The sequence below is a fragment of the Aythya fuligula genome, chromosome 3 (assembly GCF_009819795.1).
Source record: "Aythya fuligula isolate bAytFul2 chromosome 3, bAytFul2.pri, whole genome shotgun sequence".
Taxonomy (NCBI): domain Eukaryota; kingdom Metazoa; phylum Chordata; class Aves; order Anseriformes; family Anatidae; genus Aythya; species Aythya fuligula.
The window spans coordinates 66,731,232-66,751,127 of NC_045561.1; the positions used below are offsets into that span (position 1 = coordinate 66,731,232).

Below are 19,896 nucleotides of genomic sequence, written 5' to 3' on the forward strand. Positions count from 1 at the left end.
AGATAAAGCATGCTCTGTTAAACTTTATCCATATTTATCTCTTGGTACAAGTTGCATGAAACACAACCTATTATTGGTATGTTTAAAAAACTGTAAGTAACAGCACTGGTTTCTTTTCCTTTATCTCTGCCATTACTCTTTCCTTTCTACCTCTATTAATTTAGCAAGTGTGGACTTCTTTTCACAGTACAATATGTTTTCCCAGAAGCTCAAAAATGCTTTACCTATTCCCATATTAGACAGTATCATAAAGGCAAAGTCTAGATTTGTAAAGATTACCAACATAAATTATCCACTTACCTGTTTTTCAGCTTGTCCGTAATCTGATCCCTGGGGTGACAAAAAGTGACAAATATGACCATTGTTTTTTGCTTTTTCTCGAAGACCCATAGCAGTTCGTACCGTGGCATTTCTGGCATGAACAAACACCATCACCTTAAGATAGAAAGAAACAAGGCTGATGAGAAATAATTGAAGTCTGATATAATGAAAACAATTTAATAACAAAATATTCCCTATAAGAACAAATTAAATGAGCAAATGCATGGCATACTGATGAAAGCAAATGTCTTTTTAGAGAAATTAACGGGTGATCCTGGGGGGTGATCCTGAAAATATTACATATATTATATTTAATGTTTTCAGAGAGCTTTTGAGAAGGTTCTCATTTTTAATTCTTTAGTCTTTAGAAGATTGTAATAATTGTTGGAAATACTTTTTCAAAAACTAGAGACATTACCACTGAGACAAAAAAAAATATGTCATTTGACATATCTTAAATGATATAGTGATGATAGTGAAGTGATAAGTTGGTTGATGGTATGATTTGACTGTGCAATACACGTGAAACAAAAAAACAAACAAACAAACAAACAAAAAAAACCAAAAAACTGACTATAAAGAGATGAATGAAATTAAGTACCAACAAATGCAATACACATATGGGAATAAAAATGTAGAACTAGCAGACATTATTATGGGCTTTAAACCACGTACTATCACTCATAAAGATGCCTTAGAAACACTGTGGACATTTCCCTCAAAGTATCAGCTAAGGATAAAGTAAAGATTATCAAAATCTTTGAAATTGATAGAAGGAGAATTAACAACAAAACAGAAAGCATCTTTGAAATGATTTGTACCTATGTCAAAGAATCACAGAATTGTAGGGTTTGGAAGAGACCTCAAGAGATAATTGGGTCCAACCCCCCTGTCAAAGCAGTATGTAGGCTTTGAAAACAACTGGATATCATTCAGTATCATAACCCCCCAGACATTTATTACCGTTATTATTGCCATCACATATAGTCTAAACCAAGAGTTTACAGTGAGATGTTAATAGCTGTACCTTTAGAAATATATATGAAGCCATTTAAACTGGTATAAAATTAAGATTCACTCAAAGGCACATTTAAGATAAACCATAGCTTCCCCTGATGGGAAGAAGGTTTTTTCTCTTCGTGAAACAAGGAATCAAACATTCATTGTCCAGTCAAGCATAGAAAACATTTGAGCTAACAAATCAACATTTAGACATACAAGTGAAATAATGTCTGAATAAATAATAAGAATGGCCAGAAAATTCATTAAGCAGGGACAGGATACATTAAGGCAAGAAAATATGAAATAAACTGTAGGAAGAAGGTTTAAGTCATTCCAAACGAACCAGAAGACTTCAAAAGGGAGACTGGCTGTAAGACCAACACACACTGCCCAAGAAGTATGTGTGTCTAATCTGCTGCATAATGACTGAATTCCTGTGAACAATCATGAATAATCATCAAAAAGATATGACCGAGTGTTTTAACCGAAGTAAACAAAGAGTGTTTTTTCTTCTACTTGTTCACTTATGCCTTATAGGAATGTAATTAATCTGTGCTAATCGATGATGGAGAATATCCATCATTAATGACTAAAGGCCACTTAATTACAGTGCAATAACAGCTCGGAATGTCTGTTAGCCAAATACTACTGGGAAAGGTACACTAAGGAAAACGCTCAATATTTTCCCCCGAGAATTTTGTGTTGCCTACTGTTTGCATAAATTGACAACACATGCTTGGTCAGACAGCTCTTAGGTTTGCTGAAGTATGACAATATTAAAACTCACATCCTTAAAACTCATGTATGGAAAAGTTTGAACGATGGGCTCATAAGTAAGTAACAAATGTTTTGCAACTTCATCTATGTTTAATCAATGTAACAATGGAGATACAGTTCTATTTTAAGGTACTTTCAGTTGCATTTCAAGAAAGGTATATCAAATTCCAGAGAACTGTGCTTTTAATTTTGGTATTTTGGCAGCACCATCCTTGTGTCAGCCTGTGGTATGTTACTAAATTATTTTTAAATGAAACACTATTAGCAAATCAGTGAGCTATATTTAAGGCATAATTAAGCAAGTTATTAACCTTGCTCTTAACTTAGAAAGTAATAATTTAATTAGAAATGTAGAACTTGCATACATTTTTATATCAAAGTGCCCATAAATAGATGTAAATTTATATAAACTATAAATCTATGATTAGAAAAATAAGCAGAATGAATGCAGGTGACAATATAGAGAACAGAAAAAAAAAAAGAGAAATAATGCTGCATAACTATTTGGCTTCCTGGGAGCAATTACTCAATACCTTTTTTAGAGCTTATTTGATATAACTTTCCATTACCATTTTAGCAACATTGTGACTTATATAATTACTGCCTTTCATCTAAGTAAAAATATTCTCAGATACACGTCATGGTTAGCAACACAATTTTCTCTAACTTAAAAGGAACGCATTGGCAAAAATTTTTTTTTGAATTTCTTCAAAAAGAGGCTACAACATAACAGAGTATAGTGCATGTCCCTTAATGTCTTCATTAATTAAGGATTAGTTTTCTATTTATCTTTTTGTAAATTCTTTTTGTAGAAAGCCTAAAAAATACACAAATATTCAGAATAGCAAATCCCTTTTATTACTGGATACATCATGCCATCGTCTTCAGTGAATTCTCACTTAAACTGTCAACAGGTTTCACTGGAAAAAAAAATAAAATTTTTTCATGCCAAAAATCAAATTGATTTGGTATCTTACTAATATGCTTCTTTTTAAAATGAAGTCATATTAGCATTTGATTCTTTGCTGAAAAGACAAAAGAAAATTCATTTTGTAAAACAGCTAAATTCTGACAGTCAAGAAACAGTAAATACAGTATCAGGTATTGAGGTGAAAGAGAACTGGTCTTTTTTATGCAAGTAATTCTGAAACTTCTGAATTAGGAAGCGTACATTTGACATACTGATTCTTTAAAAGCAAAAAATCAAAGAAAAACGTGACAACAACTCACATATGAACTAAGAGGTTTTACGATTTAACCACAAAATAGATTTGTCAATTAGTTTTACAATGCATTTTAATCTTTTAGATTCTATTTTATTTCAGTCTTGCATTAATTTTGAAAACACCACCTTTCTTAAATCTAAAATAGCAATTTTGTGAATGGTGTTTATATAGCATTAATATTAGTTACATTCAAACTTATTAAAGCATTTCTGCATGTGTTGACATAATACTTATAAATATCGTATTGGTTCTCCTGTCCATTTTAAAATTCATAATCAAAGACCAAATGAATTGTGGTCTGACTGATTTTCTAGGGTGGGTGGGAGTTATGTGTCTAGAACAACAAAGCTCAAAGAAAAGCTGAAAGTAGGCATGATTTTGAAGTTTGAAAGGAACTAATAAAACCAGTCAAAAATAGCAAGCAGATCTGAACACAAGTGTGCATTTACATCCAACAAACATCTTAACTGACCAGGGTATAATTCCTTTATGGCTTGTTTAAACAAGATACAGAGAAATAGGGGGATGTAAAAACAAATTAAACAAGCTACCATACAGAAAGTAATACTTTGTAATGTAATACTTTGTAATACTTTGTAATACTTTGGTGTCTAGAACTATTTTCTAAAATGAGAAAAAAAAGAGTACTGGAAAATGAAATGAGGTAAAACCGTAAGTCACTACAGTTACACAAAGTAGAGCACGGAATACTAGTCCCAGAGAATTAGAAAAGAGGCCCTTAGTTCTGATCATAATCAAGCAGAGCCTTTAGGAACTGTCATTACAACGTCCTCATCCTGTTTAGACAATAATAAAGAACAGCAAAAAACAATATGGAAATATTATTCCAAAGACTGAGAAGAAGTATTTTTTTTTTTTTGTTACTTTTTAGGCTTCTCCCCTGCCCTTACTTCTATCTCATCTTAAGATCTGATGTGATCCAGTTCCTTTCTCAAGATGAAATGGTGCTAACAGCACTCTGGTGGACAAGGTAGTAATATTCATGTCTAATTTTCTATTAGCCAGAAACATTATAAAGTCAACTTACTCTGAACTTCCAGAGGAAAATAAAATTTAATAGTTGACACTTTGCTATAGAGTATTATGCAAACAGACAAACGTAGATATACTTCATATCTGAATCTTGGCTGCTGAACATTTCTAAAATTACTACATAGCATTACTTTAGCAAAACCTTTCAGTTAACAAACTTTAAAGCACATAATTCAAAGAATAATTGGTTTGTTTCAGAAGAATCTCAATCCTTTTTGTGTGTGTCTAGTGCCTTGATTTTCTTTGAAATAGCAGAGGATTAATCTAAAAAAGTGACAAAAGATATAACGTAGCACAATGGAAGATTTATCAATGTAAAAGTCATACAGAATTTGGTACAAGTAGTGATCTAGTTGAGATGCCAGACAAGATACATATGCACTCAGGAAATGCAGATGTTAAAAGCACAGCTATGAGGGCTACTACCAAAGACCAAAATCCATTAGTAAGTAAGAACATATCAAGTTAAATTGAAATATCCTCAAAACAATTGAGTTATTGGCAGAAATAAAGTTATACAGTCCAGGGTAAAACTAAACAGAAAAAAAATAATCAAACAAAAAACTGCAATGCTGATAATTACAGCTCACAAGGCTATTACTGTTGTAATCGGATCACTGTTACAATATTCATAATCCAAGAAAACAACTTGTGAAAATGCTTATAAGTAGCATTTCTTTTGTGCTACTGTTGAATGTTAATGGTGCTGGAAAAGGAGTTGGAGCCTTTTCCCTAAAGAAAAAAAAAAAAAAAACAACTAAGAAATTCCTTTCTTATCACTGCCCAGCACGTTACGCTAAGAAACAAACCCTGGAACTTTAGGAACTTCGATACTAGGAGGCATTCAGTTTAGCTCCTTCAAGGACTGGGATAACGTTTCACGTTTTTTCTCCAAGGTCCTATAAGAACTTCATCTTTTATTTCATCTGTTATATTCTACCCATTCAATAGAAGAATAATATTAAAAATTTCTTGCTGATATCCAATACTACAAATAAAAACAAAACATAGCCATAAAGAACATCAACAAACTTTTTTATTCCATTTACCCAGAGAACTGAGAGGTTAGTATTTAAACAGCATATGTTTCTGCCTTCAGTTAGCAGAGGCTTGGTACAGACTTGAAAAAACTTGTGTTATACTTTCTTAAGCTCCTGCCTAGATGTATTTAAATGGAAACTTGCCTCCAAGTGCAATTCCATGCTGGGATTTCCACAGGAACTGAAAAGCAACTGGCATGTTTCTCTGTCAGGGGACTGGAAGATCTTTCGAGTGCATGATTAGGAATATTAGTAGACAGTAGTCATACAGGAAAGAAACCCTGGAGTACTCAACTCTGACTCGAATGAGGTGGCTGGGCTACAATTTAGGCTCTATATTGCACCTAACTGTGATGCTTACACAACAAGATGGTTCTAAATTGGGAAGCCAGTCTTAAACAACACAGTCTGCAGTTAACCTCCTTTTGTTGAAACATTATCTGCCACATTTTCTATGTGGAACAGACAATGCTCAATTAATTTTTATTTATTTATTTATTTTTGAACGTTGTTTTTTCTAGCATACTGATCAAACCCTGCTCTGAAGGCAGAATTAACAATTCTGTAATGGGATTTGCTGTAAAGTTAATCATTACAAGAAGTCAGGATTACAGAACATCAAGAAAAAGGCACAAAATATTCTTTCCTCATACGCACATTTTGCAAGTGAAACCAAGGTTCATTGTATTCACTAATTGATCGTGAGTCTTAAGACGTGAGATCATACTGCTTAATATGATAAAGTAGAGCTCCTATTAATTCTGTTGAAGGCATGAGTACCCGATACTCTTAATCATCAGATCAATACTTCCTATGTCATAATTCTCAAAATTTAGAAGCCCTGATTAATACATGCTTCTGAAGATTTTTATTTCAGCAGCTTCAGCTTGTGTAACATCAAACATATACTGTTAGAAGCAGGGACAGAATCTAAATTTTGAGTGAAGCGTTTCTTTGTCCTATATAATAGACCAACTCCTTTTTTCCTATTACTTTTTATGGTATCCATCACACTATTTTAACCTTCTAGAACGAAGATGTCATTATTCAGAACCATTTCTTTAACTTGCTAAGATTTAACATGTTTTACTAAATGATGAACAAGAAGAAAGAACTTATACATAAAAACCCTTGGAATATTCACCGGCCAAAGAACACATCTACTATTCCCTTAACATCTTCTGTATGGTTTCTTCTCACAGAATCACTATATAACAATGTCTAACATCATCACAATCATTCATTCAGAAAGATGTTAAGAACTTGTTATGCAAACAGTAATTATAAAGCAACTGTTGATATAAATTCTGTACTTAGAAGCCTTTCTGCAGCTCTTTTAGGAAGACACCCATTTCTCAGATGTGTAGCATTTGTTCTCTTTATGAAATTTACCTCTTTTAAACTAATAATGTACACTGGAATTTGTTGGCTTTTATGTATGTCATGATCATGACTTATGTATGTCACATCTGACTTAATTTTTAATTTAAAATGATTGCACAAATTGCTGAAAATAAAAATTACTTTTCAATGATAGGTAGACAAACTCCAAGGTCTGATTAAAAAGACTGCTTTTATTAGGCGATTAGAGGTGCATAATCAGATAACAGTTGTTTGTGATCTCTGTAACTTCACCAATTGTTTGTAAAGAACCAGTCCTAGCTAAAAATTGGCATATAACACCTCACTGAATGTTTCTTCCCCCAAAAAGTTAGTGAGCATTTACGAAATATACTGTGAGACAGCAACATAGCCTTTAACAGGTTAATTTAGCCTGTCCTAACTGTGTCAGAGAATATTATATTTCAGTGGCAAAATCTTTGTGCATTAAATTATGCAAATATGTTAGGAAAAGTAATTTAGAATAGAAAGAAGCGGTTCCACAGCTACAAGCTGTGTAATTAGATCTGTACTCTGCAGTTCAAAGCTAGCTCTGGTGTATACAGCCCTAGTGCTGAAAGCGTCTGCTGCTGCTCTCCCGAAACCAAAGCTTTTAAATGACAAAAATATTACAGAAAGGAAAAGGCAAATGCCTCTAGCTAGGTTACCTCCCCAGAATTTTCTTAAAGCATGAAACAAATCAAGCATTCTTGCTAAAGACTTTGTTTAAAATTCATAACAGGAAGTGCTTGTATTCCCCCAGTGTTGCCTATTTCCAGGCTGTAATCTCCCTGAAACATGTTAGCACATTACTGAAGCACTGAAATGCGTGTTATTTGGAATACCTGGGAGAACTAGTACTTTTGTGCTAACCTGGATGCGTAATTAGACACTTGCAGAACTTGCCATATTTTTATTAGATGAGAATTTTATTAGACAAGAAATAAAAAACACACCACATGCATGCATAACCAAAGTGTCTAAAATCAGATGACATTTATCATCAGGTACTTGAAATTCAGACACCCTTTCTTCTGCCTTGGACAGTAAAGATGAGTGGGATAACTTTTCCTACTGGAAATTCTCTCTTTCATAGTAACATTATCTATGCTAACTCCAAAATGATGCATTCACCTTTTTGGAGGAGCACACCGACTCTTTCAGGTATTTTTCCATCTCGCTATTTCCATCTTGCTACTGGTCACACTAACGCTTGAATTCAGTATCTCTGTTTTATTAACATGTCTTCTTGAGACAGAAGGCCTAGGATTTGCCACCACTCTGTATCACAACTTCGAAAGAAATTGAGAGAAAGGAATGCAATTACTGCAATTTACTGAAATACAGATGGTAATTATGTAGTTTAGAGACAAGTATAACAATGTATATATTATTTTAGCTTCAAGAAATTATTTTGCTTTATCCATCTAAGTCCTTATACCACAGTCTTTTATTTGTATTCAATTCTTAACTGGGTATTACTTCTAATGAAAATGAATACCTAGGGATATTGATCGATAGATCAATGTATCCATACATTTCTCCCTTAAGGTCAGAATGAAGTCTCCTCCAATGATTTTACAGAACTCAATTCCTAAGCAAGTTTCAACACTTCTTCCCAAGGAATGCTGACTGTCCCTACTTATGCCAAAAATGTCTACTTTTGCACTTCACTAAACAGAACCATCTCCTGGACTAAGTAACAGTTCACTGATGTTTAGCCTAATTCTAAGGAATAATAAAATTGTTTATCATTTGTGCTGTGATTTCTTCCCTACTGCCAAGATACAGCTCAAAATTCTAACACCTAACAGTTAGAGCATGAAAAGTATACTTCATGCAAAATATAAATGAGAACAACACTCATGGCTCACTAATAGCTTTTGATCAAAAACACACACTGTAAACCCAGAACAGCTTGATTGCCAGTACTAAATGATAGCACAAAGGTGTATAAATGCTATTTCCCTTTCCCCTCACTAACATAACAGCAGCTTATGAAAGATCACCATCCAGAACTACCAACTAAAAGAACAGGAGTAAAGTATATGACATAAGATAAGCCATACTAAAGCTTAAAAAGTTTAATGTACACATTTTATTTGAATTTTAACAGATTTTTGTATTTTACATAGTCTTTTCACATATTAACAAACAACAAGGAAATGGAAAAAGCTCAACAACTTACCAAGGCAACAAGAAAAATTGAATTTATTTTAATTCATTTTAGTACATCATGGATTTAAGAGAAATATTGATTTAATCTTCACATGCATTAAGATTCTCTTTTAGACTACAGAAAATGGAAGGATTACTAAACTGCCTAAAAACCATTCCTAAATGAGACATTTCATATACCCCCCTTCCTTTTATAGAGAAAATATTTTTTTACACAAGCTAAAAGCAGACTGCATTTACTCATCATGCCAAATTAAATAGCGTGTGTTAGAACACAGGAATTTTCATTCCCACTTGAGGGTTCAAAATACACACAAAAATTCATCAGGAGCCACCACTAAAAAAACCACCCTCTATTCAAGGAAAACATTCAGCAAATTCTGGTAAAGAACAAAGGCACACAATACCATACAGAATTTTAATGGAAAAGATTAACTAATAACAATGATAAAAAAAAAAAAAATCTATAATGCCTCATCAACTAATCAGTACTGTAATGTGATATAATCTACTTTGAACTCCTGATAGATTACCAGTAATTGCTGTCTCTGCTAAGTTTTGATTTAATTATCCACTCAAATTACTTCTGATCATTCCTGCTTGAACAAAAACTAGAATTTTTGAAACAAACTCTCTGGAACCTAATAAAAATACTTTTTACCTAGTGTAGCTATTCATTTAATTATCTACCTATTTAGGTATACCGGTATTTAAGAGTGTTAACTCCTATATAGCTTACAGAGATTTTTACTGCCATAATGTGCAACTGCTCATCTAACCATAACAATTCTACTTTTTAAATTCCCTGCAAGAAAGATGTATGCCTGTTACTTCATTTTTTGTATTTATCTTAATATGGAAATTTATTTTTCACTTAGAATGATATTGGATATTGAATGAATATTACGTCATACACTTCAGTCTCATTTTTGTTATTGCTCTTGCAATTTTATGCTAAAAGCTAAGGTAAAGACATTATATTGGAACTACTTTCTTCATTTGCTTCCTATCTGCTCTCCTTTTGTATAGCCTCATGCATTTTAAATCTATCATATAAAAAGTTTCTACTATCATATACATTCTGAAATACTTCAACATTTTTCTTATTCTTAATTTTCATTTGTTACATTTTCCCTACATAAATCCACACTATTTCCATCCACCTTCTTGTCCTTCACATGCTTGGAAATGGTTTTAAGGATTATTTTCACCATTACTTTTCCATGGATTCAAGAATCACCAGCCCACATTTCCCCAAAACTTCCTTCTTTGTTCTTTTTGAAGATAGGCATGACATTTGCTCTCTTTCAGATTTCAGGAACCTCCTCCTTCAGGAACCTTGGTCTTTCAGAGATCACCATAAATTGTCTGCAATGACACCGGTCAGCTCCTTCAGTATCTGTGCATGTATGCCATCAGGTTCCATAGACGTATGTAATGGTGAGTGAAAGCAAAGTCTTTGCTCCAATCTTTCCCATTTGTTTCATGGACCTGGCATTCCCGAAGGTGAATCTTATCAGGAAAGACCAAGGTCAAGAGGGCATTCAGCAGCCTTTTCTATATCCTCTATCACCAGGTCTCCTGTCTCATGTTCAGCAGACAGCCATCATCTTCCCTACCCTTCCTTCTGCTGCTGCAGTACTTATGGAAGTCCTTCCTGTTGCTCTTTACATCCCTTGCAAGATTCACCTTCAAGTGGGATTTGGCTTTCTTAATCCTATTCCTGCATGGTCAGTGTCTTTACATTCATCATGGGTCTCCTGTCCCCTCCCGTGTGCTTCCTTTTATTATATGACTTTTTTCATCCATGCTGAAGTTCCTTAATCATCCATGGTGGCCTTATACCACCTTTACTAGATTTCCCACATGTTGGGATGGATCAATCTTGATCTTGGCAGATATGATCCCTGAAAGCCAACCAGCTCTTCTGGACCTTTGTCTCCAGAACCATCATAGGATTCTTCCAGGCAGATCCCTGAAGAGGCCAAAGTCTGCTTCCCTAAAGCCCAGGGTTATTATCCATCTTTTTGTTTTGTTGCCTCCATCAGAATCCTGAGTGCCAACATCTCATGGCTCATGGTCACTGCAACCAAAGCATCGTTTTTTTTTGTTTGTTTGTTTGGTTTTGTTTTTTTTGTTTTGTTTTGGTTTGTTTGTTTGTTTGTTTTTTTGTTCTCCAGTACAAGGTTTAACAGAGTGTTAACACTCAACTACTCAATAACCTGTGCTAGAAGTTGTCATCAATACACTCCAGAAACGTCTTGGATTGCTTTTGCCCTGCTGTATTATCCCTCTAGCAGATATCAGGGTAAAGTTCCACAGAAAGACCAGACTGTGAACCTGAGGCTTTTTCTAATAGTCTGAAGAAGGCCTTAACTACTTCCTTTTTTTTTTTTTACTGATCAGTAAGTCCTGAGCACACTCTCCCAACAATGTTTGTCTACACATAAGCTCTACACATAATCATCCTTAGGCAGAGCTCCAGGTATCCCTGCTGTGCTTTCACGTACAAGCAAACTCCTTGCCATCCTAGCCTGACCTTTTCAAAGAGCCTGTTTCCACCCACTGCAGCAATCAGTTGTGTGAGCTCTGTGATCTCAATGAGATCTGAGCTCAGCAACTGGATGCAGACCCCTAATTCCTCCTAATTTTGTTCAATATGCTGCATGTACAATTGAACAGGCAATTCAGAGAGGCATTGAGCTGTGCTGATGTAAAGCATGACATTGTGTTTTCTGCCACATTATGAAAATGAAAGGCTTAGGGGATTGGTGTCACTTCCATTCAAAGCTATGGATAAAACAGTTCTGGACCTGTAAGTTTTACATTAAGCCTCTAGCATTAAAATGAGTGAGTATGATAATAAAAAACCTTTACACTGAAGAACAACCAGTGTGTATGGATGGAAGGATGCTTCTGCATAAAAAGCATTTGCCCACATGAAACTTCACGATTCCTGCTTTAGAGCTATTCAACAGTAAGACATTTTTCACTAACGTATGCTGATTGGTTTGTCTGATTTAATTTATATTAGAAAGTTTTAAAATACTATTAGAATAAATTACCTTAAACATTGTAAACACTTGTGTTTATGATAGTGTTTTATTATATTTTGAACTACATTGAACAGCCTATAAAATAAATGCATAGTTATGGAATCAATGCTTAACTACAGATTCTGGATATTAGCAGACATCCTTTTCAGAACAAGACAATGGGATCTTATCTTCAATTTGTAGCTTTAGCCAAATACATTTAAATTGTAGGTAAGTTCATATCTAGTTTGAATTAAGATTATTTCCATGTATTGCAGGGTAATTTATTTTAACTTTATTAGATTTATATAGTAGTTGATTATTCCCCAAAACAAAACAAAAGCACAATTAAAAACACTCTGAGGCAATTAAAGGGAGAAGAGGGTGAAAGAAGATAACATTCATTGCCTTAATATACTAAGACTAAAAATGTCTAAAACAGAAAAAGATCTTTCAAAAATTTATTATGTGTTATTTCTGCAAAACAGCATGAAGACTTATCCTTACAAAATGCAGAGCAGAAATGAAAAGAATGAAAATTGATGTAGAAAGCAAATTATTCACTAAGACAAACAAACAATACTTTACTGACTCCTACAGGTAGTAGAAATTATTCTGAATTTTAATTGACAGGATGGAAATAGAAATAGCAATATCTATTCTTGTAGAGAAAATTAAGCAAGAATAGCTAGTCTATTACTATGCAAATATATGTCATTAGGCAGCTAACAATTGCATTCTTACAGATGCCAATGGACTTGAATGACAATTGTTATTCAAAATCATAATCAGCTTTTCACTGCATCTTTTTTTAGCGAAACAAGATCATGCAAGAATTTGTTTCAAGCATTTCCTTTTGTCCTGACCTCACATTACCTATTCTGACTTCATATAACACATATTTTTCTTGGTTATCATAAATTCAATTTTTGACAAATCATAGATAAATCATGAATACTACTCTATAATAGAGTTGTAAAGTTTATTCTCTTGTGTTTCCAAAACTGTATTTACTTAAATATATACTCTCCTTAGGTACAAGAATAACCCAGAAGCCAGTGGTAATATGCAAATTATGCTCATGAAAGGAACATAGAAGATACTAAAATCTATTCTCTTGTTCTATATCTTTTCAGTAACCATAAAGGATGTTATCAGTACCAAAGAACTACATATGTGAGAACTCTTCTATCCTGGAAAGTGAATACAAGGTGAAAGGAATTTCCTGATGCATCTTACCATCTTAATAAAGAATTTTTATTTCTCATCCTCATAGATTCCTCCAAATAACTTAATTTCTATATCTATATCACCATATAGTTCAAATGAAAACACTAATGAAATCACTACCGGATTCTTTGGTAACATCTACTAAAAAGTGTGTGAGTAATCAGTGGACAGTAGTTGTGTTGTTACATTTTGAATAATTTACAAAAATTTTGGTGATAATCAGGAAGGTTGTTAGTTGATAGTATCTATTAGATTAAACACAGGATTTTTTTTTAATGGCTACAAAAGCAAGAATTTTTCAAAAACTTCAGACCACTGACTCTCCTCAACATTTCTTCTGGAAGAAATCATTTATCCTTGTCATTAAATTCTTACTGAAGACAAACACAAAGCTAACGGGCATCCACAGACTTAACTTCCCACAAACTTATAGACCATTAATAGTCTGCAGCTCTGTGTTTCAAAACCAGCTTTTAACTTAGAGCTAGTAAAACTCACAACATTAGGCTGCGAGAGTGATGTAGCTGCCTTTACCACATCCGTAAGTGGATGAACACATCTATTAGACGTATTGAATAAATATAACTAAATATATTCATAATATATAATTATAGTATAAAATAATATAAAAATATAAATACATATTAAAATAAATATAAATAGTATGCTAACTATACACCTGTAACTTAATTTTCAAATCTCCCACAAAAAACAAGCTCACTCAAATGGCCTATTACAGATTAATAAAATTTATTATTTATTATTTCCCTCAGACTATGAGAAGTTAATTTTTTGGAATTAAATTTGATATTTTATTTAATGATTCAGTGTACACTCATTAATATCAGAAGAACAGAAATTCTAAATAGGAGTAACTGCAACCTTAAATAGATGTATTACAAATATAGACATTATTGTGTAGCTGTGCAAGACTATAGGCATATACCAAACATCCCGTGAACTAATAATTATTGGTAGGAAAATAATTTTGCACTTTTGGTCTACAGAAATTAATTATGAACACCTGAGTAGACATGCACAGACAAGTTACTATGTAAACAGAGACATATATGCAAAAATTATTGTAAGGCATAGAAATGTAGCACACAAACGTTTAGAAGACTAATTGAATAAGCGCTTTTCATGTGCATAACTTGTTACAGCATCCATTTCCAGCAATTTTTCATCTATTCAGATAGGCAACTGACAAGGTATTAAATGTTTAAAGCCAAAGAGATGTGACCAGAAAATAAAATGGAAAATAATATGAATGTCTCATTTAACATGAAACATCTGGTACGTACAGTTTTTTGAAGGATATCATCTGCATAGTTAGCACACCAATATAGTATTCTTAATTAAAGTAAGATATGAAGTTTTATTTATTCAGACATACAATTATGGTAACAATTATATCTAGAACTGCAAAAGGCAGTTAGCATGGAAGCGCATAAATAAATGATGAAGACAAAGAACATAAAAATAGCACACCACCACTAGATAATTTAGTCTGTGATTTCATTAAAGAAATTATGCATACTGATGGACCCTACCTGTCCCTACATGAGAAAGGTCTACAGAAAGGTATCTAAAGTATTCAAGGCTTCATGTAATCAGCTGACATGGAAATAACATCTGAAGAGATTAACCATAATTAACCCATCTTGTCTGACCACCTTAAACTTATGTGTGTGCACATATAAACAATACCTGTATATATACATGCAGGCAAGATGTACCTGGAAAACAGAAGCAATCTGTACAAATGTAGAGCTACAAAAACTCAAATGGACTCGAATAAACTTTTTAGGCTATTAAATGGAACTCAAAACCCCCCAAACCCTTGGATAATAAATTTAATAAATCAAATAATTTTTCAGAATTATTTGTCCAAAGTGTGCTATACACACTATTTAACTAAGGGAGAAGACTAGTACAAGCTTAATTCTCAAGATAGCAAGTTCCAGAGAGACCTCTGAAAAAAATAGTGTTTTATTAAATCTTATCTTAGGACACAGCTATAAAAGCAATGTCAACAGATGCAGTAACTAAGCTTATTAAACTTTTATCTTCACATGGCTTCTGCAACCAAATAACAGCTGGAAAACTGATAATAAAGAAATTTAATCCATCATTTTTACAGATGAAATTAATACCTGTCAAATTTACTTCTGACAATTTAATACAACAGTTTTAAAATAACTACTCAGACTTTCTTTTTTGGCTTAAGATAGCTTTTTAAGGAAAACAAGATGACACTTCTCAGTACTGCAAAGTTCAAGTTAATTATTGTAAATAGAGAACAATTACAGACAGTGAATCTTTTATGCACTATATAGCATGGAAACATTTTTGACTATATAATTCAAGTATAATCTTTTTCTGACCTGTGACATCAACAATACTGATTTGAAAGTATATTAAGTATTAATAATCTGTATAAGATGATAATTAGAAGTTATTCTAATATAAAAAATGCATATTATCTCAATATTGTTTCTAATGAACTAAGTGCAGAACAGTGGTATAGAACATTTTAATTAAGCACATATGTTCTAATTAATAGACCAAGTCTGATCCCTACCAAAACTGCATACTAACCATATATTAAGAATTGAACAAGTATTATGGCAGCATTTTGCACATAAAAAAAAAATCAATCCACATTTAATTTTAAAAGACAAAAGATAAAGATGTCTTAGGTATATCAGATGCAGTTGTGACAATATTGTAAAAAATGCTAACTGTAAAATGCTAAATGAGGCAGAAGAAACCAGCTAAAACTAAGAAACTAGTTCAAAGCAGAAGAGCAGACTCAGGCACCGACAAGTAGATACTTTAAAAAAAAAAAAAAAAAAAAAAAAACATTCTTCAAAAGACCGTTAAGAAAAGTGAACTGAAATAAGCAGAAAATGGGCAGTGTGAAGATCACTGCTTGCAGCATCAAGTGATGGTTATGTCTATGGCTGTTTCTTGTTTTCCTTTTCTTGTCCTTCTGTCTTCCTGCACATTTTCAGTCCCAGTGGTAAGACTTCCAGAATGTTAATTCTATCCTATCTTCCTATCTCCATTGCACAGAAAATTATGTGGAAAATGAGACGCTTGTTTTCTTGAAGAGGATAAAAAGTTACAGTAGACGAGAGAATGTCAAGGGCACTCCAAATTGAAAACTGTAATCCGCAACCAAAAGGCCAAACTAGCTAAGTGCATTAGGTAAGGAACCAAGACTAAAACTTAGGTATCTATGGCTGAAGACAGAGTAACAGAGTACTGAAGGTTGGGGAATGTGGGTGGGAAAGAGGGACACAGAGAGGAAAGTAAGGTGCAGAGGGTAAATACAAGAGACCTGCTGAAACAACACCAAGGGCAAAGAACACAGGACTTCTTTTGAAGGTTTAAGTAGTATCGAAGAGCTATCAGAAGAAAAGAAAGAAAAAATTGCAGAAATGGACAAGATGAGTAGTCTGGGGAACATGGCAAAAGCATGAGAGGTTTACATATGCAGTTTGAGGAAGCACTTTCTCTGAAATCTCTCAAAGAATTTCTGCAACAGCCATTCTAAAACATAATGTAAAAATTAAAAACAAAATCCAAAGATACCCTCTTTATTTTCAGGTTTTTAGATGCTCTTCATTTCACAAAAGTAAAAAGAACAGAAAAAAGAACAGTAAGGTTCTGATCAATTCATAACAGCAGAATTAGTTAAGAGGTGACGGGGACAATGAGAGAAACATACGATCATCTTTTTCTCTCAGTAACCAAGGCAGTGGGATAAGAAAGCAAAAGGTCAGTAAGAATAGAAGATATACTGGAAGTGAGCCTATGCAGCAACAGAGATGGTTGGAGTCAAGAAGAGCATTTTCCCTTGGATACTAACTTCAGGAAAACGAACCTTGAAGTGCAACAGTTTCATATATTTTGGAGAAAGAAGTTTAGAGTAGGTAAAATTTACATATCACATGTTTCTGAACATTAAAAAAAACACACAAACAACAACCTTAAAATGTTGTTATTCCTCACAACTCCTAAAAACACTGTATTATTCCTCAAATAACAAGTCAAGGGCTTTTCCTACCTCATACAACATGAAGATAAGGACAGCAGGGTATGCATTGTCTGAAATCGGCTAACAATACGATGTTTCAATTTATTATAAAAATGACGTTGACGAGTGTGGTATTCAGTTGTTGTCTTTGCTGATCTTGCGAGGTTCTCTGCAGGCTGCCTCAGCAAGGTGCTACCCACTCCCCAGAATGCTTTGGCACTAGATGCCTTTCTTACAGGGCTGTAAAATGTTAAGAAGCCTTTTCAGCTCCGTAGCTGAACTACTGCTGCTAATGCCTGTGATTCACTCCTGGAGGCTGTCTGACAAGAAACAGGTATAATCATTTTGAGGAATGATAATTTTTGATGACACAGTCTTTGAGAAAAGAGTATTCTGGAAGACAAATGCTGGCAAAAATACTCTACCTGTAACTGAGTATAGGGTCACATTCTCCGATAAAGTGTGTAATTTTAACATTTTTTTCCCCTCTCTTTGTTTAAAGAGTCTTTGGTTTATTAAAGGGGAGAAGTAAAACTCCAAAAGTGCAAAGCAATCCAAGAGGTTCTAACATACTTGCAGGCAATATAAGAACACAGTAAATTTTAAGAATGACATAAAAACAAATATTCACCAGCTAATATCAAGCACAGAAGGACACTGAGAAAAATCCCTTCTCACTTAACATAGTCTTAAGAGGTAGGATATGACAAAGGAACCTCATCATGAAGACCTACATCACTAGTAATCCTACAAAAAGAGCATGCTGACTTAAAAAGCACCAGGAAACCTTTGGGACATTTTCTGATCTTAATTCTCCAGTCACCATAAAAAGTTTCTGTAACAAGAACCCCGGAAAACTCAGTAGGGCAAGCCATTTATCATTACATCTTTCCTCAAGTTCAGCAAGAGGAGAGTTGTGCTATAAGACAAATGTTACAGCTTCAGTTGCATGTGGTAATTCAAAGTGAAGCCTACAAATGAGATATCTCATTAGTTTGAGCAGATGGATCAAAATTAAAGGCTGAATCACCAACTCTTAATTTCCCAGTAGCCAGAAAGATCTTGAAGTCTTGCAGAGTATGACTGTTGAAAAATCAACATAAAAAGCTTCTCTCCATCTGTCAAAACACATGTCTGTAGAATGCAACTACCTCCTACCAGCCTTAGTCTTAAAAAATGAAAACACACGTACATCTATTAAAACACATGAACATATAACTTCAGTCAAGCATCACACTATAACCTATAATATGACAGTGGCGCATCAGCATGACTTCCATAAGACTAAATTAATAATAAGACTTCCATAAGACTAAATTAATAAGAGCAAGTGCCGGGTCCTGCACCTGGGACGGGGAAATCCTGGCTGCACGTAGAGACTGGGCGATGAGATGCTGGAGAGCAGCCTAGAAGAGAGGGATCTGGGGGTCGTGGTAGACAGCAAGTTGAATATGAGCCAGCAGTGTGCCCTGGCAGCCAGGAGGGCCAACCGTGTCCTGGGGTGCATCAAGCACGGCATCGCTAGTAGGTCAAGGGAGGTGATTGTCCCGCTCTACTCTGCGCTGGTGCAGCCTCACCTCGAGTACTGTGTGCAGTTCTGGGCACCACAGTATAAAAAGGACACGAAACTGTTGGAGAGTGTCCAGAGGAGGGCTACGAAGATGGTGAAAGGCCTGGAGGGGAAGACGTACGAAGAACGGCTGAGGTCACTGGGCCTGTTCAGCCTGGAGAAGAGGAGGCTGAGGGGAGACCTCATCACAGTCTACAACTTCCTTGTAAGGGGGTGTCGAGAAGCAGGAGACCTTTTCTCCATTAACACCAGTGACAGGACCCGCGGGAACGGGGTTAAGCTGAGGCAGGGGAAATTTAGGCTAGACGTCAGGAGGGGGTTCTTCACAGAGAGGGTGGTTGCACACTGGAACAGGCTCCCCAGGGAAGTGGTCACTGCACCGAGCCTGTCTGAATTTAAGAAGAGATTGGACTGTGCACTTAGTCACATGGTCTGAACTTTTGGGTAGACCTGTGCGGTGTCAAGAGTTGGACTTGATGATCCTTAAGGGTCCCTTCCAACTCAGGATATTCTATGATTCTATGAAATTACTCCTTTTTAGCACTGTAGAATTCTTTCAAAATGAGTTAACAGAACAGTAGGTAAACAAACAACTGTTGGGCTTAATTTATTAACTCATTCAAAAGACTCTAATAAAGAATCTTAAAGACAACATTGTGAAAGTTTGATGGCCACAGGAGAGCGTACATTAACTCAAACTCATGGAACTTTAGAAAAGGGAATATGTTTTTCTCTGATTCTGGTATTTCTTTATTGCATAAAGATGGAATATAGCTTTTGGTTCTCTGAACCACTGCTGTTGAGATCAGAGTGCCTGTCATATATTACTGCCTCAAAAGATAGAAAATTACAAATATTTCCTGAATTTCATTCAGATATACAACTGCTGTAGAATTTTTTTTCTGAAGTACTTGGGAAGAGGATGTGAACCTCATGAAATTCTACAAGGCCAAGTGCAAGGTCCAACATCTGGGCTGGGGCAATTCCAAGCACAAATATGTGCTGGACAGAGAGTGGATTGAGAGCAGCCCTGAGGAGA

General features: G+C 34.5%; 1 protein-coding gene across 3 annotated transcripts in view; it reads right to left on the reverse strand.

Annotated features, from left to right (window-relative positions):
• The window catches only part of ASCC3 (activating signal cointegrator 1 complex subunit 3), a 280,258-nt gene that overhangs the window by 132,552 nt on the left and 127,810 nt on the right, over positions 1 to 19,896 (reverse strand). For all 3 annotated transcript variants that reach the window (XM_032184137.1, XM_032184135.1, XM_032184136.1), the window contains exon 14: positions 301 to 435. In XM_032184137.1, the coding sequence (XP_032040028.1) occupies positions 301 to 435 (135 nt within the window). The remainder of the gene's footprint in view (positions 1 to 300; positions 436 to 19,896) is intronic.